Source organism: Delphinus delphis, chromosome 19, assembly GCF_949987515.2.
Source record: "Delphinus delphis chromosome 19, mDelDel1.2, whole genome shotgun sequence".
Classification (NCBI taxonomy): Eukaryota; Metazoa; Chordata; class Mammalia; order Artiodactyla; family Delphinidae; genus Delphinus; species Delphinus delphis.
Genome location: NC_082701.1, coordinates 17,222,994 through 17,246,989, shown reverse-complemented (window position 1 = coordinate 17,246,989; position 23,996 = coordinate 17,222,994). Strand labels below are relative to the sequence as shown.

General features: G+C 45.8%; 1 protein-coding gene across 5 annotated transcripts; it reads right to left on the bottom strand.

The window, feature by feature from the left end:
* Positions 1–419: 419 nt before the first annotated feature.
* Positions 420–22,717, bottom strand: GOSR2 (golgi SNAP receptor complex member 2). 5 transcript variants are annotated; one of them, XM_059997553.1, is made up of 6 exons: positions 22,626–22,717; positions 14,220–14,284; positions 12,501–12,609; positions 11,362–11,494; positions 8,755–8,895; positions 420–5,649 (listed from the first exon to the last, which is right to left on the bottom strand). In XM_059997553.1, the coding sequence occupies exons 1-6, from the start codon at positions 22,652–22,654 to the stop codon at positions 5,488–5,490; spliced, it is 639 nt and encodes a 212-aa protein (XP_059853536.1). In that variant the 5' UTR covers positions 22,655–22,717; the 3' UTR covers positions 420–5,487. The 5 variants fall into 5 exon arrangements, with proteins under 5 accessions (XP_059853536.1, XP_059853537.1, XP_059853538.1 ...); XM_059997554.1 differs by lacking the exon at positions 22,626–22,717 and adding an exon at positions 22,463–22,588; XM_059997555.1 differs by lacking the exon at positions 22,626–22,717 and adding an exon at positions 22,207–22,365.
* Positions 22,718–23,996: the final 1,279 nt, after the last annotated feature.

The following is a 23,996-nucleotide window of genomic DNA, read 5'->3' as shown; positions in this document are numbered from 1 at the left end:
GTATGCTGGGGGTGGAAACAAAGATGCAGATGTACAAAAGGGCATGGCATGTTCCCAGAAGGCCAAGCAGTCCAGGGAGGATGGAGAACCGGGCAGGGCTGGTAGGGAGGGCCAAGAGGTGCACTGGAGGGGTCAGTGACAGGCTGGCCTGTCACACTAAGGTACTGTCCTCAGCAGACACAGAGGCATCAGTCAATGAGGGGGTCCACAGGCCAGGAAGGATCTGGCCCCTTCCCAAACCACATGGGAAAAGTAAGCTTCTACCCCATTCCCAGCTGGTCTGGGGAAGTGGTCCCCCGCCTTGCCTTGGGTAGAACCCTCCTGTGCTAGTCCAGTCTCTCTCACCCTTGTCTACACATTACAAATGCCTGGGCAACCCTTAAAACTCCCCATATCCAGGCTGCAACCCAAGCCAATTATATCAGAGTGGATCAGGGTAAACCCCACACACAGGTATCTTTAAAAGCTCTGGAGGGAATCCCGATGTGGAGCCAAGGTTGGGAGCCCTCTGCTAGCGGGACGTGGGGATGAGGGGGGGCCTGCTCGTCAAGGAGGTTCTATGGTGGGGGGGCTTGCCAACCGCACCTGAGCGGGCCAAGGACCTGCAGAGTCCCCTCACCGCCATGCCACTTCCCTCCTCTCCCATGTGTCACATGACACGAAAGGACACAAAAAGGGGAGAAGGAACTGACATCACACCGGGGAACACCTTCCACCCTTGTTTGCAATATGCCCGTGTGCTGAGGGAAAGACTGAAAGGGGAGGGGAGCCCTAGAAACCACAATGAACTAGGATTTCAGAAGGCATTTGGGGCCATACCCTGAGAGCTCCAGGGAGCTCGAAGGGAGCCCGAAGCCGCTACTCGGCAGGGAATTTCTGGATCTGAAGCAAACTAAATCTGCAGGTGTTTCCTCCTCTTCCAAGTACACCAGCCCTAAGGCAGAGCCGAGTTCTGGGCAGACCAGCCAAAAAGGGTTATGTCGTCCCCTAGTGGCAAGATCTGAGTACACCTTCCATTCTCCACTCCAGAAGCTCCTCCTCAAATTCTCTCTCCCCCTTCAAATAAGGAAAATACTTCAGAGCAGAGAACCTGCCATGTAAGGTGCACCAAATGCGTTACAGCCCTTTACCCAATCCCAGAAAGCTGCCTTGGTCTCCTGCAACTCGTCCCGAGCACGGGTGCAGTGTTTTATCAGCCTGGGCTATGAAGCCGGACAGAAGAGGGGTTGGTTCCTCCAGGACTCCCTGTGGGGCCTTGAGAAAAGTCACTAAAGCTCCATCCCTTCATCTGCACAAAGGAAATGACACATAGCCTAACTCAGAGGCTTTGTGACGATTAGAGGGACGACCCGGGAAACTAACCATGCCTGACTTCCAGTAAGGGCCACAGGCAAGCTAGCAGTAGTCAAGGTCTGGGCTCTCCTCTGAGCAAATATGACATCCTACCCTTCAACAGACAGTAACAGATCATGCTTCTCTCTTTGCTTTGGCTCCAGGCCTAATCAGGGATTCCCCAGAGTGTTTTTGTGGGGCTTCATGACTTGCATGTGTCTTTTTCTTGGCACTGACATTCTACTGACTTGTTCTTGGTTCTCACTTCTTTATATTTCACTGTCTTAGTTATTTCCTCTAAGTCTCCTTAAATCTTTCCTGGAATAAGTTATAAACAAATTAAGACTTTATTTTGGACTTGATAAGTTTTGCTCTTCACTCATATATGCTTAGTTCGCATGTTTTCAAATGCTATAGTCTTTGATTAAAACAAAAGCCTCTGGGGCTTCCCTGGTGGCGCAGTGGTTGGGAGTCCGCCTGCCGATGCAGGGGACACGGGTTCATGCCCTGGTCTGGGAAGATCCCACACACCGCGGAGTGGCTAGGCCCGTGAGCCATGGCCGCTGAGCCTGCACGTCCGGAGCCTGTGCTCCGCAACGGGAGAGGCCACAATAGTGAGAGGCCCGCGTACCGCAAAAAAACCAAAAAAGCAAAAAAACAAAAGCCTCTGTCTACCGCTTCCCTGGTGGCACAGTGGTTAAGAATCTGCCTGCCAATGCAGGGGACAAGGGTTTGAGCCCTGGTCCAGGAAGATCCCACATGCTGCAGAGCAACTAAGCCTGCGTGCTACAACTACTAAGCCTGTGCTCTAGAGCCTGCAAGCAACAACTATAGAACCCTCGTGCCGCAACTACTGAAGCCCACGCACCTAGAGCCTGTGCTCCGCAACGAGAAGCCACTGCAATGAGAAGCCCGTGCACCGCAACAAAGAGTAGCCCTCGCTCGCTGCAACTAGAGAAAGCCCGCGGGCAGCAACAAAGACCCAACACAGCCAAATATAAAATACCTAAATAAATGTGGAAAATAAATAAAAGACACACATCAGAATTACCTTAGAGACTTAAAAAATATTCTAATGCAGAAGGTCTGGGGTAGGCCGGAGGAATCCATAATTTTTAAAAAGTTTCCCAGCTACTGCTGAGGCAGCCAACCCACCCCTCATCTCGGAACAGTGTTTCAGAATCTCTGGCCTGAGAGAAAAAAAGGGTCATTGGTTATGACGATGAATGTCAAATTCCTTTACAAAATGTAATTTTCTAAATAAAATAAACAGCAACTTTATTCAACTGATGTGTTTCAAAAACAATGAGTGTAAAGCCAAATTTGCAAATCAAACCCATTTAAACTCATCAGGGCAAAGGACAGGAAAAATCCCAGCAGCGAAGCTTTCTATAAAATGAAGACTCTCCTACCTACTTGGTCGTGGAGTTCGGCTTTTCTTAAGGTTATCACACCTGGAGTACACATCCACGGAATGAAGATTCTCCAAATTCCTTGACAACCCACCTGTCTTAAATCACAATAGGTACACCAAAATCCTGTACAAGGTCGCAGAGGCGGCTCCTGGAGATTCTTGCACCTGAGAATTCACCCCAACTCCACTAGAGGGTGCTCCTTCCCTGGCCTGGAGACCCTGCCCTACACTCTGAGGACTGTGGAGACAAAAAAGTGTGTTGCTCACAGAGCACTGAAAGCCTATGTGTGACAGGGAAGGGCAAGCACACGATGACACGAGGTGCCCCAGGGTCTCCAGACATACTGTGGCTGCTGTTCCTTAGCTCCGGGTGGTGAAGACCCACGAACTGCCCCCTCTATTTTTATTACAAAGTAGGGAGAATGGCTCTGAAGGTGCAGCACGAAGGAAGGCCTTACTTCTGGTTCGTCGAGGCCAACAATCACTAGAAAGGCAAGTGTGGAAACAGACTGGTGTACATTACAAATAGGTGTCACATCAGCCAACAGAGGGCAGAGGGTGGGAGGAGTTTCTGCCTCCCCAGAGTTCAAGTCCAAATGGCTTAGCTGCTCCTTGTACATCTTCTTCTTCCAAAGTGCACTGTCTGGTAGGATCCTCAGGTGCCCAGGCTCAGAGCCAAGTCTGTGCAGTTTAAAAACCCATTTCATGCACTGCTAAGAGACCTGTGCTGGGTCCCTGGGATGGCAGGGGTGCTGGGTATGATGGAAATTTCCAACTGGGCTTCCCCAAAGTCAGAGCTAGGTCTGAAGATGCTTCCACCCCTCTGTCCATCCACCAGGCCAATGTTTTCACTCTGGCAGAGCCTTCAATCCTTTTATGAAGGGATCAAAGATTCCCCTTTCCTTGGAAACCCAGGGCCCCTGTTTAGCCCAGACAAGTAAGAGCAACAGAGATCCTACCAAAAGTGTGAAATCAGTACCCAGGAAACTCATGTTAAAAATCTGTGACAGGGCTTCCCTGGTGGCGCAGTGGTTGAGAGTCCGCCTGCCGATGCAGGGGACATGGGTTCGTGCCCCGGTCCGGGAGGATCCCACATGCCACGGAGCGGCTGGGCCCGTGAGCCATGGCCGCTGAGCCTGCGTGTCCGGAGCCTGTGCTCCACAGCGGGAGAGGCCACAACAGTGAGAGGCCTGCGTACAGCAAAAAAAACCAAAAAAACAAAACCTGTGACAATTAAGAATCATTCCCCCAAAAGGGATCTATGCCACAGATGTGCCTACAAAGATCAATACTGCTACAGAAACAGGTGGGGGGGGGGTGGTAAAGAAGGAAGGTGGAAGAGAAAACACACAGAAAAGAGAAAGATGACAGAAGATAGTCCAAATGACAAGAAACAAAGACGGGAAGTAGGTAGGGCAAGACAGTCAAAGGTGGGGTTAATACTGACCAGGTTTACAGTTCCTCTGGGAAACTGTGAGTGTTATTTATGTCTTGCCATACTGAGCCTAGGGCTGGTAGGGCCTGTGACAGATGAAAAAATAGGCTAACCAGGTCTTTCTGGTACTTTCAGTGATTAGTCTCCTTGAACAGACTGGCTTTACAATAAATTCCACAATACGCCGGGTACCGGTACAGCCTTAATCTAGGGTTGGTCCGAGAAGGAAAAAGGTCCTGGTCCCTGAAAACAGAGTCTTACAAGGACATACACACCAGAGACGTCTCCAGGGAGGCATGTGCCCACACTGGCTGGGCAGAATGGAGGCTTGGCTGGCAGTTGCTAATATATTTCAAGGAAGGGAAGAGAGCCAATTATTAATTAGAGACACTAAAACTAGAGATGAGACTGTAAAAGACAAATCACTAACCTTTGCTCACAGCTACCTGATAAGGGGCAAACACCCACCAAAGCCTGGGCACGGGTGCCAGGCTGCAGTCTTAAAAGCCAACCATTAACTACTGGGAAAAATATCGGTGACTAGGGTCTTCAGTTTCAAGACTGACCATTCCCAGGGAGTTAACAGTGGCCTTACTTTAGAAAGGAGAAACACCCAACATCCACGATGTGGAAAATCTTGCTTTCAGCAACAGCGCCAATGCCTCTGTTTCCTCTAGGTAGCTGCTTCCGGGGAAGGACGACGAGTATTAGCAGTCAGTCATTGGCATGTCATTATTTTTTGTAAGGGTGTGGGGGAAGGTGGCTAGTAGCAAGAGCATGTGAACCCACCTACTGTAGTGGGTGCAGGAAAAGAAGACCTCTTTCCCCTCCTCTCTTTGCTTCTGCTCTAGACTATCTACTAGGAGCCAGAAAGGCCAGTGGATGGCAAAGAGTGGACAGTCCTGTCTGCAAGCTCACCGTGAAAGCCTTCCTGGGTGCACATCAGCTATGAGGACAAAAACCACCAAGGCCATTCTCTTCCTCCCCTCTCCCTGGTCCTCCCTTACCCTTGCATCACTTCCTCCCCCAGTGAGAGTGACAGTGAGCATGAGAGAGAACAGACACTTCGTTCATTTCCTAAGCACCACATCTTGGTAGCACGAGTTTCCCCTCCAAGATGTCACAAAAAACAGAGGTTTGAAACTCCCACCAGGTTGCAGGTCACAATTACTTCTGAGTGGTCTTCACAGTTAAGATGGGCACACATTTCAGAAGGCAGCCTCTGGGCCTCCCTCTCTTTGCACACTCACACTCACACACACTCTCACGCCGTGGGACCGTTGTTCAGCCACGGGGCCTGGCTGGCTCAGGTCAGGTACTGCACCACAAGGAACATGACCACACAGGTGACCAGCATCCCACCGATCATGAAGTACTTGTCCTGGAAAGCTCGCTTCTCGATGAGCCGCATCACTGTGTTGGACAAGCCGAGCATATTGGCAATGTCGAGGATCTTCTTCTGGGTCCCCTGGGACAGACGAGAAGAGGAAGAAAAACAAAGATCAACTCCTTCTACCAAGGATGGGTGAATGTCATCACGAGATGGGGCTTTACCAACAGACAGTCTCCTGGTCATGCCTAAAGCATACAAGCAGCAGCGGCCACCAGAAACAGATCACGCTCCTATCGCCAAATGACTTTTGGTCAAGGTTGTAGAGCAAAGCAAGGGGGAAAGGAAAGTCTTCCACAAATGTGCTGGAACAGATGGTGTATAATGAGTATCACATGTATGTATCACATACACACACGTACATATATGTCTGTATGTAATATATTAGTGTTAAAAAAGACCTTTGATTCATATTATACATAAAAATTAATTCGTTCGTAGAATTAAACAAAAACGCTAAAACTATAATAAAGCTTCTAGAAGAAAACAGAAGAATGTCCCCAAACTGGAAACAATCCAGGTGTATATCAACCAGAGGATGGATTAACAATGTGTGTTCTGTGCACAACGGGATACTGCTGGGCAATAAAAAGGACCTGATTACATCATGTAACAATGCGAATGAGCCTGGAAAACATTCCTGAGAGGAAGAAGTCACACACAAAATCGTAATGTGAATACATTTACATTAAGTTCAACAACAGTCAAAACTAATAAATGGTGAAATCAATTAGAACAGTGGTTGCCTGGGGCAGGCGGAGGGAACAGGGGTAGACTGACTGGGAAAGGGCACAAGGGATCTTTCAGGGGTGGTGAAAACGGTCTCTGCCTTGACAGCAGTGTGAGTTACAAAGACGGATGGATGTATTTGTCAAAATTCAATGATCTGTACAAATAAGATCTGTATACCTCACCGTATGCACATTATACCTCCAAAAAAAAAGTTTTAAATTAGAATATTTTATATTGAAAAAAAGGCAACATCAAAAAACTTCTCTCTGCTCCCTGGCTCTAAAATGCTTGCGCTCAGTCTGTGTACTCTGTAGAGGAGAAACCGCAGGGATTCTGCTGAGTACAACGTATGGGTCTGTGTCCACGTTTATAAGAGAGTTTGAAGGGGGCAAGATGGAACCACAGAAACACAACTGGCAGACACCAACCCAAGGACCTACAACTCCTTATAGCAATGTCATCACCCACCACCCAAAACAAAAGGGTATTTTATTCCTAAACCAACAGCCCAAACCACCCAGGCCACCCTTCCTCTCTGCTTTCTAATTTTCATTTTTAAGCATATTCAATTTCGTATGAAGTAACAAATATAAATGAAAGCTGGGCAGACCCCAACTTAACTTACACACATCACCAACTGCATCTGTATGACGGCATCTAACCTAATGTCCTGCAACCATTTTTTAAGTGAACACAGTAACGAGCAACTGAGAGAAGATGCAAGAGAGGTGAGAACACAGGCATCACGGACAGGAGTTCAAGACCCACGCTCTGCCCAGACAATGATATACAAGCCTCACGGAGAGAGATCTCTCAGGTCAAACTTTATCTCTGCCAGAGACCAGAGACATGTTTTTCCCATAACAATGATGGTATAAACTAGACTGTCACTAAAGACTCCGCTTAGCTCTGAAAGAGCAGATTATTTCATCACTCTGTGAAGTTCAAGTACCAAGCTTCGAAAATCACTTGAAAATTAACATAAATTTCAAAAATGTTATTCATTTTCCACCCCAAATCAAGGCCCGGTTCCTTTCAAATGGTTTGGGCAGAAACTTCCCTGACAGAAGTGGGGTAGGAGGCAGGTGGAGGGAACCAAGAGGCAAAAGACAGGTATAGTAGGCGTGCAGAGGAAACGGAATTAGAAGCCTCTCATTCCAGCCCCTGACTGCCCACCAGACTTCCCGGCGCTTCACCTCTGGGGGCAGTGTCGGGGCAGAAGTTGCTTGGACTCCTCAGTGACACCAGACTTCGGGAAGAAGCTGACATGTGCTTTAACAATAAGCTCTGACCCCCAGCGGGTCAACTTGAGTGTGACATGGTGAGCCTCGTCCTAAAAGGGTTTTACTGTTTTTCTGAGATATGGGAAGGAGGCCAGCAGTTTTCTAAAGAAAGGGAGGATTAACCATCATGTATCAGTTTAGATTACTGCAGGTGGCTGTTCTGAAAGGGGGGCACCCATGGAGCTGTCAGAGACCACGCTTCCAGACCATTTGAAGCGCTGCGGCCATCAGCAAGAGATAAGTGTCACTCGCAGCTCGCCTGACCTTCTCCTGGGTAAAGGTGGCAGGCGCTGCTCAGAAATGTACAGAAGTCCCATGGAGCTGACAGGCTCAACACAGTCCAACAAAAACTAAGATAAAGCTCACGCTTCCGAGTGACTGCTTCTCACAGCTCAGTGGCTGGGAGGGCTTTGTCCACTGGGGACCACACCCTGATAACAGACACAGCCCACACCCCATTATCCATCAGGGTTGACACAGGAAAAGGGCTGAGGCTGAAACATCATGACTGACATCAGAGGCTGTGTAATGTTTCTGTAAACCACTCCCAGGGGTTTTGAGTCTCAGCCAACGGGGCAGGGCTTCTAGGAATACCTGTTGCTAAAGAGAGAGTGAAGAGTCACTGGGGATCACCAGCCTGTGCTCTAGAAGGCACCCGCTGCTAGTCAACCAAGGCAGCCCTAAGACCCCCTTCAGTTGCTGCAGTACAGAGGTCTCGGCTATAAGGCCGTCCACTGGTGGGCGCGGGGTGGGTGGGGGGCGCCACACAGGAAAACCGAAAGAGAGCGAGAGGCCAAGTACAGCTGCGTCTTCCCTCTTGAGAGAGCGGATTCTGTAACAGAATTTCCCAGTCCATTACTGCTTCCTCTCATAGCAGCAGTCACTTTACATTAAGTTCAGGAAATGGAAAAAGACCTGGATACCAAGAGATGCCACATTATGGTTCATTGCAAACACAAGAAACACCTACTGGCAAAGGGAATCTGGCTCCTTTTGGACTCATAATAATTCAATTCCAACAGAAAGGAACCCAAACTCAAAGGCTCTGTCTCACTATCACAGTTATCACAATTTAGGGGTATGCGATCAAAAGGTAAACGCAGGTCCCACACTTTTGGATAAAGCCAAAACAAAAGGCCTTCTCCCTGTCCCCCAAGAGGGCCCCCACCTTCATGGTCAGTCTCTGGGCCCTCAGTCCCTCCAGAATACTGTGCCCGCCTCCAATGAGGTCATCCATGCCGTGGTGAATTTTCTGGAGGGAGGAGTTGAACTGCAGTGATTCATCCATTGGTATGGTGGTGTCGGAGTCCTGTGAAAGAAACGCAGGCGCTGGGTTACTCTGCTTGCTGGTCAGCTCCAGAGGCCCCACCACATCTGACCGCTGTGCCTCCTGGCCAAGGTCACGCCGGAAAAACAGCCAGAGGGAATGGTGCGAGAATCAGAGGAACTTAACAGAGAAGAAAAAGCAAAGATCTGGGGTGGCCTCTGTTCACTCAGAGGAAAAGGAATTCTCAGACCTATCACTCTGCAAGTGGGTTCCACCACACAAGTCTTGTTCATCCCTGCCTCCATTATCATTCCCCCAACTTAGGAAAAACTCTATTCTTCTAAGACCTTGCTGGGCTTCTCCTAAAGGCTTTCTCTGACTCCTTGCTAACTAGCTTATTCCAAATGTTCCTTTACTTGGCTTTCCCTCAGTGCAGTGTTAAAGGTTTGCTTTTGTCCTCCGGCTATTTTATCTACAGCTTATCCCTCCAATTAGACAGACTGACTAAGGAGAGAAGAGACTGTTTTCTATTAAAAGCCTAATGGTGTTGAGGATGGGTCTATCCACCTGAGCAGGGAAGAAAGTCTATAAAGAAACGAAGGGAGAAAAAACTAATACTGATCAAGTGCTTTCCACTCTGCATGCTCTTTACCCTAAGCTCACTTAATCCTCACTCTACCCTTACGCAGTAGTTATGATATTATCCCTGTTTTAGATGAAGAAACGGAAACCCAGAGAGGTGGAATGACTTGTTCAAGAGTACGCAGAGCTGGTAAGACGTCCAGCGGGGCACGAATCCCAGTGCTGGGTGCAGAGCCTGCCCTCTTAACCATCCTGTAGGGAGAAAAGCAAGACCAATCCCAGGGCTCCACTTTTACACGGCAAGTGGGAAGGACACAGAAGCAGGGCACGACCAGCCACAGCACTGTCTTCTCTCCCGCCTCCTGACCATTACAAACTCTTCTGCCAAGCAGTGCCACTTTTACCACTTTCCATCATCATGAAGAGGTTAAAGCACCTTTTCTTGGCTGCTCAAGTTCACAATCATTTTTCATTCAGGTATACGTCCCCCCACCCTAACACGGGAGTTTCTCAGAGGTAGGAGTCATGGTTTTTAATTTACACACGCTTTACTCTCGGTACCTTAAATAGCATTCTGCATAAGCTGATGCTCTGTGGGTCAAGACTCCAGTGTTTGAATCAATTAGAGACTTCTTTTCATTTATCTGACAAGTATTTATTGAATGCCTTTTATATACAAATCTTTCTTACCCTCCCATCTGAAAAGGTATAGCTGATGGGCTGTTATCTCTCAGAAAAATGTATTATACCTCCCGATCGTAGAAAGACCAGGAAGAAGTTCATTCGGCCAATCAGTTTTTATTAAGGGCCCAGTGTATGCACAGCATCACACTAGGCTGGTAAGAAACAAAATAATTCTGAGCCATCATCCATGGCCTAAAAAGGCTGGAATAACCAATGCCACCACCTTTTCGTGTGTTGTACAGTTCTCTACTCTTCTGAAAGGCAGCTCTGCTTACCATTATACCACCAACACATGTTCATTGAACTTCTGAAGTGTTAATCACAGTTACCTGACTGCTTGCGCTAGAGAAACCAAACTACATAGGCACATTCTGAAGCACCTGGGGACATTATTCCAAGTGTGGACACAGCAAAGAGAGTTAAACATCTGCAAAGTGGGAGCTGATCTGAATTCTGATGATAGGCTTAGAAAGCTAAGATCTTTTTAGAAAATGAAACTCTCTGTAAAAACAAACAAAACAAACAAGCAACTCTCCCCCCGCCACACACCAAGACCCACCTAATTTGGTGGAATACATATGCAGGACACGACAAAGGCCAGTACGTTCTACAGCCATGTGTGGGAAATGATCCTCTTGAGACCAAAGGACACGGACAAGGGCGTCCTAAGAAATCCAACGTGCAAACCAAGAGGCCACTTTCAAACAGGCTCGAGTCAAGCAATCCCACTAAAATGAAATATTTGTTAACAAATCCCTCCAAACTGCCGCTCAGACTAGGGGCAAAAACATTTTAATGCATCTGACACTGGAACCACACACACACACACCCCCCACAACCCCCCCCCCCAATGGCAACTGCCTGAAGGCAGCTTTGAAACGCTGCCCTCACTGCAAACAGCCTAAGTTCTAATCATCTGTCTCGATCTGATCAGGAAAACATTTCCACCATGTGAATGTCCACCTCTCTGCATCGGACCAGTCAAACCAGGTAATTTTCACCTCTGCTCGTTCCCTCAATTTAACTGCTTCCTCTTCAGGTTTTTGTGACAGAGAAAGAGCTTCCCTGCTTAGGTCTAGTCTCTGTGGCAATGCACAAAGTCTGCCGTCACTTCCGGTTGCTCTCCTCCTGTCCGATCAGTCTGCTTCAGACACCCCCTAAAAGACCGCCGCTCAGAGCCCTGAGCTGCAGCTCCCACAAGCTGTCGAGTTCCCGCAGATCCCACCCAGGAGCCTGGCTTACATTAGTGGTGAAGGTGCGGGACAGAAGCTCTTCTCGCTGTCTTTCCTGCTGCTCCTTTGCGTATCGCTGATGCTGGAAGTTTCGGAGAGCAGTCTGCAGGTGCTGGACATCATACTTTAACTGGTCGACACGACTAGAATTGACAGAGAGATTAAATTCCAGGAGTCCAGAGCAGCAATGATTGGAGGTAGCCAGGCTTTGTCTTGAGGAAAAAAGACATTTCCTCACTTCCCCCTACACCACTCCCTGCCATCCATCCCCCACAAATAATCTGATTTTGATCAATGATGTTGAAAGTAAAGAAGGAGCTTGTGGTTAGAGCAGGGTGGTAGCACATGAGATTCCAGCCGCTTTACTTAAATATCTGCTGGTCTCTGATTCTGGATGCATGACAGGGAACAGGTGACAGGAAGCAGGTTTGATGACCTCTTCCTGACCTTCTAGGGGTTATATCACTCTCCTGGAAGAAGCCCAAGGGCATCTTTGGAGTAAAGCATCTATGAAGTTTCATAAAACTTTTGGGAGCAGGGGCTGGGGTAGAGATGGTGAGGGTGATTTCATTTTAATTTCATGGGGGTGTATCAAACATTAGATCAGTATTTCATTATAAATACACCGACTGGAGTGATTAAGAGCAAGATATTTCCACCCAAGAATGTAGTGGGAACCAAAGAGCAGACTGAAACTCCCCGGTAGCATTAGGTTTCAAGTGGCCATGGGTCTGGTCAGAAAAACAGTACTGGGGGCAAAATTTCTAAATGACACCAACGAGAAAAGGAGACATGAGGCTTCTGAGCCACTAACCTGACAGGCTTTTTATTCCTTTTTTTTTTTAAATTGAAGTATAGTTGATATACAATATGATATAAGTTACAGGTATACAGTATGGTGATTCACAACTTTTAAAGGTTATACTCCATTCACAGTTATCACAAAACATTGGCTCTATTCCCCGTGTTATACAACACAGGCTTTTTACTCCGAGGGGGTACCACTCAAAACAGAATTGTGCTCTTTATGGGACTTTATCTTTTCATAGTCTCAGTTTTTCAATGTATAAATGGGATTTTCAGAATATGTGATGGCCTCCCCTGGGAGAAAGGCCTGCTGTGATAGGCCTGGGGTGTCAGAGTACTCACAGTTTGGCATTCTGTCTTTTGTTAGGAGGCTCCTTGCTGGACAAGATCTCCAGACGCTCTAGATGGCTGAATACCTGGTCTATGCTTGCTTGGATTTCGTTTTCTACTACTGCACAAAAGAGAAAAAAGAATAATTACTGGAAAAATAATAAATACAGTCATTTACCTTATCCCTTTCGATACACAGTCAAAATGACCTCTTTTCCATTTCTAATCATGTACCAACGAGATTGCTGGGAAGGCAAACAGAGTCAAAGAATAACTGCTGGAAGAATAATAATAACAGTGAACTTAAATTGGAAGAAATCAAACGTATCTTTTTTCTATATCAAATGAACTCAAAAATATGTATTTCAAAAGGAGAAAAATGCATACACTAATGATGATGGGGAAAAAATTCAAATTATAGTAAGTGACTGTAAACGTTTCAAAAAAATATATATATATATAGCTGTTAACGCCATAACAACGCCAATTTTTTAAAAAGCTGAAGATACATCTGTAGAAATAAATTTCCTGCCTTTAGAAAATAAAATGAACATTTAAAGATTGTCCAAATAAATATTTTAAGCAAAATGTAATATTTTCTGATACAAAGTGAGGCCTCTTTTCATTTGAGATTATTTTCAGATATGGGTTATAAATATCTCGTAGAAAGACTGCCAACTGAACTCCCCACAGAACATAATGAGGTTAAAAAAAAAAAAGCGCAAAGGGAAAGATTTAGTATGTGAAACATAGAGAAAAGTTCCCTTAAGAATGGGCAGACTGATGTTGGAGTCCCCAGAATAGACCGAATATCAACAGGAAAGAATCCACAGAGGTAACGATATGATAAATACAGTCATTTACCTTATCCCTTTCGATAAACAGTCAAAATGACCACTTTTCCATTTCTAATCATGTACCAACGAGATTGCTGGGAAGGCAAACAAAGTGAACGGACAGAAGCAGCTGAACTGCGCAGAAGGCGTCCAGACTGCCTCCTGCCCGAAACAGAAACGACAGCAGAGACAGAAATGTCACCTTCCTAGGAGAGCCCACAGCTAACGAGCACGGCTCAGAACAAGGTGCGGCACAGGACGAAGAGACCAGGTGCTTTTGGAGCTGCAGAAAGCGGACGTGAGAAAACAGGAGAAATGGGCACGGCGCCAGCCGAGGAGTGAGAGGAGGGGACTGCATCTGCAGTGGGTGGGGGATCAGCAATGCCTGTGTGACCGACTCAGAAAAATGACCTTTTCTTACAACAGAGAAGAAACGAAAACACAGAAAGCAGCACTCTTCTAAAAGGAAATCACGGTGTGGGAACTAAACCAATTAATATTGCTCATCGTTTCTGAATAATCCGCCTAAAAAGCCACAGTTCTCAGCTCAGAAGAAATGGCCAATTCCAGTTAAACATCTCTGAATTTTTATGGACCACATTCCTCTACAGACTAGGTAATGAGATTAAGACAGATGGAGGAAAGGACTTCCATTCCCATAGGGCCATGTCAGGTTGAGTGGAGGGGTAATGGGGGATAAGACTTGTGGGATTCCAAAGGGCACAATCAGGAAAATCAGTGACTTTGCCATAGGGTTTTTCTGTCCACCCTAACAACAGAACTCATTCCACGCTGAATCATTAAGCCCCTGAGGCAGAAACGCAGTCAGGAAACCCAGCCCATTAGCACCGTGTCATCAGAGAAAGGACTCTGGTCTCCATAGTTAATTACTCACAGTGCAGAGACTGCTTGTCGGCCGTCTCCAGGCGTCCCATGTGAGACTGGATCTCGTGGACCTGCCTATCAAAGGAAGAGGGAGGAAATGAGTGAGACAGGAGTAATCAACAGCGTTTTGGTCAGGAAAGACAAATTTTCTAATGCCAACATCTAGCTGATTTAAATTGACAGTATCGCTGAACTGTAAAATTTGTATGTGGCGCTTCAGGTCACATGTTTTGGCACGGTTTCTAATATTTTAACATTAATATTAATAATAATACTGACAGGCAGCATTTAGTGAGTGCTTACCACATCTGAGACATTCTGCAAAGTCAATAACCCTATGAGGAAAGTACTATTATCATCCTCATTTTGTAAATAAGAAAACCGAAGCCCAGAAAGGTTATGTAACTTGTTCAAGGTCACACACCAAGTGATAAACCTCGATCTGGACCCAGCCAATCCTACTCTCTGTTCTTTGACCCAATGTGCTGAGCACTGGTCTGTACTAGGGAGAGTCAAAGGGCAAGAGAGATATAATCCTTGTCCTTGAGAAACAGTGTAATTAGGAAGGACAGGCCAGATAGACTTGTAAAGTCCCAAGAAGATTTAAGAGAACACTAACACATAGAAGTGTAAACAAAAAGAAAGCTGAGGAGCTAGGCGCAGCAGTGCTAAGCAAAGGCAATGAACAGAAGAGTGAGCTGGGGAAAGCTTTGTGGGTGAAGGGAGTTCTCAACATCATTTTGAAGACGACAGACGTTGATTTGGTGAAGGAAGATGTGGAGAAAATGACATGCAAAAAGGCCTGCAAGGCACATCACGTGCGTTACCAGCAGGCTGGCCTGCCTGAGGGTTGGAGTCAGAGGGAAGAAGGGGATGAGGGATTAGCTGGAGGAAACCATTAGAGGAAGGCCCTGAAAGATACGGATCTCCTGTTTGGTCAACATCTTTCCCTGGCAATATGAGGAGACTGCCATCTCACTTGGAAACGCCGACACTGCACCCAGAACCTCTGGCACGGTCCCGGACGTCAGGCCCCAGAGCATCTTTTGGAGGCTCCCCGGGGACTGGGCAAGGTCACCTACCCGCTGAGCCCTTCCGAGCCGTTCTCTGTGATCAGTCCTGGGGATACTGTTTATCCTACTCCAACAACCGCCTCCTGGTGCCTCTGGTCTCTCCACGTGAGAGCCACATGAGAGGGACCTGTGAGCTCTTCCATCATCACCAACCCTTGAGGGAAAGGTCAGCAACCATCCTCCACCGTGAGCACCACAAACTGTGACCCCAAATTTACCAATGTGAGTCAGGAGCCCAAATTTCATTTGAACTTGCCTCTAGTCTTTTCCAGGGTGTCCCTGTGGCCTCTAAACATGACCCATGGCCCCAGAAGCACGAGCAGCTCTCTAACGACTCTCAGAGCGCTCCTGGGCAAGACCCATGGTCCTGAGAGGCACCAGGAAATCACTCCTAGAACCTGCTACTTCAGGAAGGCAAGTCTGGATGCTTCAGAATGGAGGCACGTGGACATATGGAGGCAGATGTAGAAAGGCAGCTTGAAGAAACCAACATCTGGATCAGGGCAACCGTGAAAACAGCCAGAGAGGACTGGATGGCAATGCTGAGATGGAAAAGAGAACTAGGACTTCCCTGAAGGTCTGGATGTGGGCAGTGAGGTAAACTTCTAATGGCAGTGGGAAAAGAATGGACTACAATAAGTGCTGATGGCTCAGCTCGTTATCCACATGGAAAAAAGACACCTCATGTAATAGTACACAAAGATAAACTCAAGATGGTTTAAAGCCTAAATGTAAAAAGTGAGGCTTTAGAACTTTCCGAAGAAAATATAGGCGTGCATATTATGACTTCAGGTTAAAGAAGGATTTCCTAAACAAGACAAAAACCAAAACTACCCCCAAAACCCCACAAACCACAAAAGAAAAGACTGATAGATCTGGCTACATTAAAACAAAACCCTTTTTACACCAAAGGCACAATTTACAAAAAAAAAGACAGGCAGAGACTGGAAGATACCTGCAGCAGGTAACAAGGGAATAGTATTCAAAATGTATAAGGAACTGCTACAAATCAATAGGAAAAGTCAAACAAAGCAATTTTTAAAATGGGCAAAGGGCAACTGACAGAAAAGGAAACCCAAATGGCCAATAAATATATGAAGAGACTCTCTTCTAGTAATCAGGAAAATGCAAATTAAAAACAATGACATCATGGTGGTGCAGTGGTTAAGAATCCGCCTGTCAATGCGGGGGACACGGGTTCGAGCCCTGGTCCAGGAAGATCCCACATGCCACAGAGCAACTAAGCCCGTGTGCCACAACTACTGAAGCCCGCGCTCTGCAACAAGAAAAGCCACTGCAATGAGAAACCCGTGCACGGCAACGAAGAGTAGCTCTCGCGCAACTAGAGAAAAGCCCGCGCGCAGCAACAAAGACCCAACACCATCAAAAATAAACAAAATAAATAAATTTATTTTAAAAAATAATAAACAATGAAATCATATTTCTCCCATTAGATTGACAAATATTTTAAACTTTAAGGATGAGGGACTCATAGCAGGCAAAACCATGGTCCCCAAGGGATCCTGGGAAGACTTCCAGGTTCCACCAAAGGACTGCCTTTGGCACTGTGTTTTGCTCAGTGTTTTTTAAAAATCAACGTTTGAGGGCTTCCCTGGTGGCGCAGTAGTTGAGAGTCTGCCTGCCAATGCAGGGGACACGGGTTCGGGCCCTGGTCTGGGAGGATCCCACATGCCGCGGAGCAGCTGGGCCCGTGAGCCACAGCTACTGAGCCTGCGCGTCTGGAGCCTGTGCTCCGCAACGGGAGAGGCCATTGACAGTGAGAGGCCCGCGCACCACGATGAAGAGTGGCCCCTGCACGCCGCAACTAGAGAAAGCCCTCGCACAGAAACGAAGACCCAACACAGCCAAAAATAAGTAATTAATTAATTTTTAAAAATCAACGTTTGATTATGAAATTTGCACATGATTCTGTGCTCTAGTGAGTGCTTAGGATATTGTACCACAAAACAAATATTAACATTTTTCATTTAGGCTAAAGTAGTAAGATGAATTTGTCAGGGATAAAACACATTTTGTGTAAAACAGATAGCTAGTGGGAAGCAGCCGCATAGCACAGGGAGATCAGCTCGGTGCTTTGTGACCACCTAGAGGGGTGGGATAGGGAGGGTGGGAGGGAGACGCAAGAGGGAGGAGATATGGGGATATATGTATATGTATAGCTGATTCACTTTGTTATAAAGCAGAAACTAACACATCACTGTAAAGCAATTATACTCCAATAAAGATGTTAAAGGAAAAAAACCACACATTTTGACTTGAGGTTAAAAAAAAAAGTCAAATGCACAATATAGACTGGCATTCAACTTTGGGAGCCATCTGCTAAAGGAACCCTACCAATTAAAGGTTTCTCCCAATGGAAGATGAACAGGACGGCTGGAAAAGAGTTTAGAAGTCAAGTTATGAAGAGGAATGGTCAAAAGAGCTAGTGATAATGATCCTCTGAGAAAAGAAAAGAAAAAACTAAACTAAAATGGGGCAGCTGGGGCTCTTCAAGTATCTGGAGATGACATACAGAAAGAGGAGTGGGCTTGTTCTCTGTGGCTGCTCCTTAAGGGAGACCCAGAACCAAAAGGTACAAATTTCAAGATGACAGATTTCAGCTCAACCCCGGGAAAAATGAGAACAATTACAAACTCTCTCTTCAAGAAGAGGGAAAAAAAAAGAGCTCTGGCATGTTTAAGCACAGAGTACATGAACTACCTTGAGTTTTATAAAGGGTCTTCCCGACCAAAGTGAGTTGGAATGGAAGATCTTGCCAGTCACTTTCAATTCCGAAATTCTACGATGACAGCAGGAGATAATGCCCATACCCACAAAACCCTATAAGCACTCTTCAGCTGGCTTTTACTGTTTTCTAAGCTACAATGGATAAACTTTAAATTGCAGGGAAATGTTACTGACTTTTTCCATCCAATCTCTATTTGCTTTGAATGAACTGAAAAAGTTAGAGCCAATAAAGCGATACAATCTCTACGTGTCATGCCCGAGAGGAAATAAATGCAAAACAACAAAGTAAGCATGAATGGCATGGTAGGAACTGCCGTGCCAAGTGGCAGATCTGTTTTATACTGAACTGGGAATTCGGACACACATTTGAAGCCAATACGAAACAGCTGCTACACAAGCATGACTTGGGAGTGTGGACACTAGAAATCAGAAGTCCTAGCCCTGCCTAGCATGGGGTCCATGGTGGGCATGGGTGAAAACATAACCAAGCAGAGACCTAGTAGCAAATAAGCAAGGGTCACTGTTGCTGATTAAAAAAAAAAAAAAAAAAAGTCTGTAGAAGATCTAGGAAGAATTTAAAAACATAATTGTTTTTTAAAAGTCCATGGAACTACCCCACCCCCATCATATACACCCACTTTGCACCCATGCTGCCTCTGACCAACTTGAGCAGGAAACAGGGTTTTGGAGTAAAAAGATCTGAGCTGACGTTCTAGTGCCACTGTGCAGTAGCTGAGGGACACTGAACAAGTCATTTAATTCCCTGGTGCCTCGGTGTTCTCAACTGTAAAACGGGGTACTGATAATCATAATTACTTAAAGCGTAGCTCCAAATGCAATATGGAACTGCTGTGTAACCCATACAGCACCATACAGAAGTTTGTTGTTTTTACTCAGCTTTGCTTAAAAGTAGTGGGAACCATCTGGGCATTTTCACTCACCCACTTTGCCTCTACTATATTTAGCCTCTCATCAGAAGGGAAAATCAAAAAAAGGAAAAGCTGTTTTTGAGATAAGGTAGCAGTCTTTAAACCCAGCTGTTCATCAAAATCACCTGGAGAGCTTGTTAAAAATAGAGCTTCTTGTGCTCCAAACCTATTGAATCAGAATCTCTAGTGATAATAAGGTCCAGGGCACTGAATGATCCTGGACAAATATGGGCACCTTTCCAAGCACTGGGATCTCAAAAATAGAAGCCTGGCTATTAGCTCCTCTATAAAGTTCATCCTAACACAGTATTATTTAAGTGCAAAATGTTTAACCTGTTTTTCATCTTTTTTCTCTTCATTCATTGTTCAGGTAGTTCAGGCGTTTTCAAGATACACACTTTAAAATGTTGATCTAATTTCAATGTACTTTCAGGGACGTGGCAAGAGATAACTATAAATTGGGTTCAAAGTTCCAGTAAAATTAATACTTTCAGTTACTGCTGTGTCAATTCAGCTGCAATCACTAATTTCTGCAACTGCAAAAGTTAACTGCTGATGCGCACAGGATTCTGTGTGTTTCCTTTTAAAGACACTCAATCACCAGTATTATGGAGCTGAAAGGAGCCTTACAGTTTAATCAGCCCCAAACCTTCATTTTACAGATGAGGAAAACAAGGTGAAGAGGTCTAGAGCCAGAATCCCCAGTCCTGGTTCAGTCCTTGAGGGGAAAGGAGGCAGATCAGAATATACTGCAGCGTGAAACAAGGTAAACTCCCTAAGGGCAGGGCTGTACAGTTAGCACTGGGAATGGTGCCTGACACAAAGCAGGTGCTAAATAAATGAATGAATGAACGACTGCATAGTAGAAGGCCTAGCAGTGGTTGGCCAGATCTTGCCCCTTGTCTGTTTTTGTAATAAAGTTTTATTGGAATACAGTCACATCCATTTGTTTACATATTGTCTTACAGCTGCTTGCCCACTATAATAGCAGAGTTGAACAGCGGCTACAGAGACCGGACGGTCTGTAAGGCCTGAAATATTTACTGTCTGGCTCTTGACAGAAAAAGCTGGCAAGCTCTGCTATAGACTCCAAGGGTCTCCAGAGTTTGAGGGTAAATCACTGGAGGCCTGCAGAGGTAAGTAGTTCATCTACACTCCACAAATCTTGTTTGGGACACCGTTGAGTATTGCTCCTCTAAGTTTACATAGAATTGAGCTTCCTAGTTTACTATGTGATCAGCCACCTGCTGCAATGATAACAGGTAGTCTGAGACTCTGTGAACAAAATTATTCTTAAAAATAAACTGGGTCGCGGCCTCCTTAGCAACATCCTTTAACCAAATTAACTAACCAGATGAGACTGTACATCACAGATCAACTTCAAAGCACCTCAGTCCATTGAGCCTTATTATTGTAAAAGATCTGCCCTTTCTTAGTAACATGAGCATAATTTCCTGTTTCATTCCTTTTCCAACTGACTCTCAGATCTAGTTTTTAAAGTTCCTTCCTATAATTTTTATATGAGAATAAAAGTGTAAGACCAATTCTGTCATTTCAATACTATTACAAAGTAGGCTCTACATTTTCACCCACCCAAACCAAACACTTAATCAACAAAGTAAAAAGAAAGAAAAGTAGAAAATGAAACAGCAACTTAATGAAACATAAACTTAGAAAATGAAACAATAACTGGATCATCTTCCTCTTATTCTAATGCTCCAAAGTATTGCTTTTGTTGTGAATTCATTAGAGAGGTGGGTCCCCATTTTCTTTCTTTCCCAGGCCCTGGAGGTGTGATTTTAAGTGTTTTCATCAGCACAAAACTACAGCATATATTTGAAAGTTGTTAGAATAGGATAGGTATAGGCATACACTCCAAAAAAATGGAAAACAGAGACTCAAACAGATATTTGTACACCAACGTTCTCAGCAGTATTATTCACAACAGCCAGAAGGTGGAAACAACCCAAGTGTCCATCAATAGATGAATGGATAATGAAACGTGGTGTGTGTGTGTGTGTGTGCGCGCGCGCATGTGTGCATCCACAAAAGAATATTATTCAGCCATAAAAAGGAACGATGTTCTGATACACGCTGTGACATACGTGAACCTTGGAAACATTATGCTAAGTAAAATAAGCCAAATATTATATTATTCAACTTATATGAGATATATAGAATTGGCAAATTCAGAAACAGAAAGCAGAACAGGTTACCAGGGGCTTGGGGAAGAATGGGGAGGTACTGCTTAACGGGTACATGAGTTTCTGATTGGGATAATGAAAAAGTTCTTGAAATGGATAATGTTGATGGTTACACGACACTGTGAATGTACTTGATGTCACTGAACTGTACACTTAGAAATGATTATAGGGACTTCCCTGGTGGCGCAGTGGTTAAGAATCCGCCTGCCAATGCAGGGGACACGGGTTTGAGCCTTGGTTGGGGAAGATCCCACATGCTGCGGAACAACTAAGCCCATGTGCCACAACTACTGAGCCCGTGTGCCACAACTACTGAAGCCCACACGCCTAAAGCCCAAGCTCTGCAACAAGAAGAAGCCACCGCAAGGAGAAGCCCGCACACCACAACGAAGAGTAGCCCCCACTCACCACAACTAGAGAAAGCCCGTGTGCAGCAACGAGGACCCAATGCAGCCATACATACATACATAAATAAATAAAATATAAAAAAAGAAATGATTATAATTTTAAATGGCAAACTAAATGATACTGGTAACAATTAAAAATTAAATGGTTAACTTTAAAATGGTAAATTTTTACGTTAATGCATGTCTGACCACAATGAAAGATAAATCATCCCCCCAAATACGACAGGTATGATCTTATTTCCATATTCAATTACACATTTCAGCAAGTTCCAAAAATGCAGGACAATATGAATAAAGGACACTACCAAGGAATTTAAGTTATGAGAAGCTAAACCAAAATTCAATTTCCTTAAAGGTAACCTGTAACCAGATATGAATAACAAGTACCGCATAATACTGAATGCTATCTGAGCAATTTCTTTGTATTATAAAAATACAGTCTTTAGTATAAACCAAAATCAGAATAAAAGAAAAAAAATCACAGTGTAGAAGCAACAAGTTTTGAGTCAATAAAGAGTAGGGACTAACATCATTTAGGAGCTGTGAGCTATTAATTAAACTTTTTCTGACGACCTTATCCCAGTGATGGATCCTTCTAAATTACTTAAGGAGATCCTGCTGGTACTGCTCATTTACCTTCCACCTCATTGTGCCACACATTAGACCTTTTTTCGTACACGTCCTGACTCTCCAACTAGTAAACTCCTCTGTGCCGGGGCCCTGAGTCCGCACCAGCTCTACCAAATCGGACCATAGAGTTGGCAGGTGCTGGACAAAGTGCGACTTCCCCTTCACCTAGTTTACCCAGCGGGCAGTCATGGCCTCCAAGGTCCCCGGAGGCATTCGGCCCAATGTCCTCGGGCACCAGGTCGGACCCTCCGGCCTCCGCTACCTGGGCATTCCGCCAAAGACTGAGCACTTCCGAGCTGCTCCCCCCTGCAGCGCCCGGACGGAAGGACTCGGCCTCCATACCGGCGGACGCCCGAGGCCCCAGCCAGGGGGCAGGCCTCGCCCAGCCTGGCTTTGCCCCAGCCCGTGCCCGACTCGTCCCTCACTTGTGCGTTTGCTGGTACAGCGGCTCCATGTTGCCGGCCCCACCGGGTACCGCGCTGGCTTCCACAGAACACGTACTCACAGCCCCACTTCCGGCTTCCGGCTTCCGGTCTCAGGACCCTCCCTTCCCTGCCGGCTAGGGCTGCCCCAACGCGCGCCCTACTGGTGGTGACTGCGAGAAAGGGGAAGGGAAACGAGTAAAGGGGCCTGGAGAAGAAGGCTAAGTGTAGTCAGAGGTTCTGCCTCAGATGGGAGACGAGGAAGCCTAGGTTTTGGCCGGAGGCCGTCTCCAGCATTGAGTCAGGCATTGGTAAGGGCAGTCGTAAGGTACCGACGTGGGGTCCTCAGAGCAAGTTTGGAGACCTGAGGACAGCAGTTCATATTTGCGGGAGGAAGTGCGGGAAGATTCCTGCTTGGCTTCGCTTCAAACTGTTTGTTGAGGGTCTGAAGATTTCACTCTTCGCTGGAGTCTCTGGTGCAAGCATCTCCTGTCTCGTCCCCCACCCCATTTATCCGTCTAATAAACCCAGAGTGAATGAGTGGTTACCATGTATCACATGTTCTGTGGAGGAAACCGGTTCTTCTTGCCGTCAAAGAGGTCTTGGTATAGGAAAGGAAATAAGATGTGTGTACAAATAAACATCTACAAGGTAGAAAGTCTGAAGAGGTTGAGTGAACTGGAGTCGGCTCCAGTGAGAGATTCAGGAAAGACAATGTAGGAGGTGGCATTTGAGTTAGGACTTGAAGGATTTGGACACTTGGCTTTCCACGTAGACCTAATCCGTTTCCATCCTCCCAGGCTTATCTACCATTCCTCCCAAGGGAGGAGATGTTCCTCTTCCTTAGACAAGTTGATGCTTCTATTTTCCTGTATCCTGGATCCCACCCAGTTTTGTGCCCCAAGGGACTGTCCACCCATGTACCTTCTTTCCCTAACATTTTTTTTTCACTTATTCTAATATTTATTAATGAGTACCTGCTATTACCAGGCACAGATACTCGGGGGGGGGGGAATAGAAGTAAGACACAGCCCTAGAGAAACAGACTAGAATGATCCCAGCCACTTAAGGAGGACTTAGAAAAAATTTAAAATAGCACTCCAAAGCATGGGACACCCTGAGGCCCGGGACCTGGGCCAGGGACTTGGCTTGCCTAGGTCTTAGGACAATCTTGTGTTGGTAGAATAAAGATGGTTTTGTATTCTTTGCTACTGTTCCGATTAAAAGGTGGAGTCTAATTCCATTCTTTTTTAATCTGAGCTGGCCTTAGTGACTTGCTTGAGCAATGGAATGTAGCAAGAGTGAAATATTAGGGTTTCCAAGGCCAAGTCATAAGAAGCCTTGCAGCTTCTACTCAGCCCTCTAAAGGAGCAC

What these genes read in the sequence shown, in the direction of transcription:
- GOSR2 (XM_059997553.1), bottom strand. Translation starts at nt 22,654, where the DNA reads ATGGAGCCGCTGTACCAGCAAACGCACAA. An exon ending in CTGTACCAGCAAACGCACAA is followed by an intron (nt 14,285 to 22,625) that starts GTGAGGGACGAG and finishes TTCCTTTGATAG; the next exon opens with GCAGGTCCACGAGATCCAGT. An exon ending in CCCGCACCTTCACCACTAAT is followed by an intron (nt 8,896 to 11,361) that starts GTAAGCCAGGCT and finishes TTTCTTTCACAG; the next exon opens with GACTCCGACACCACCATACC.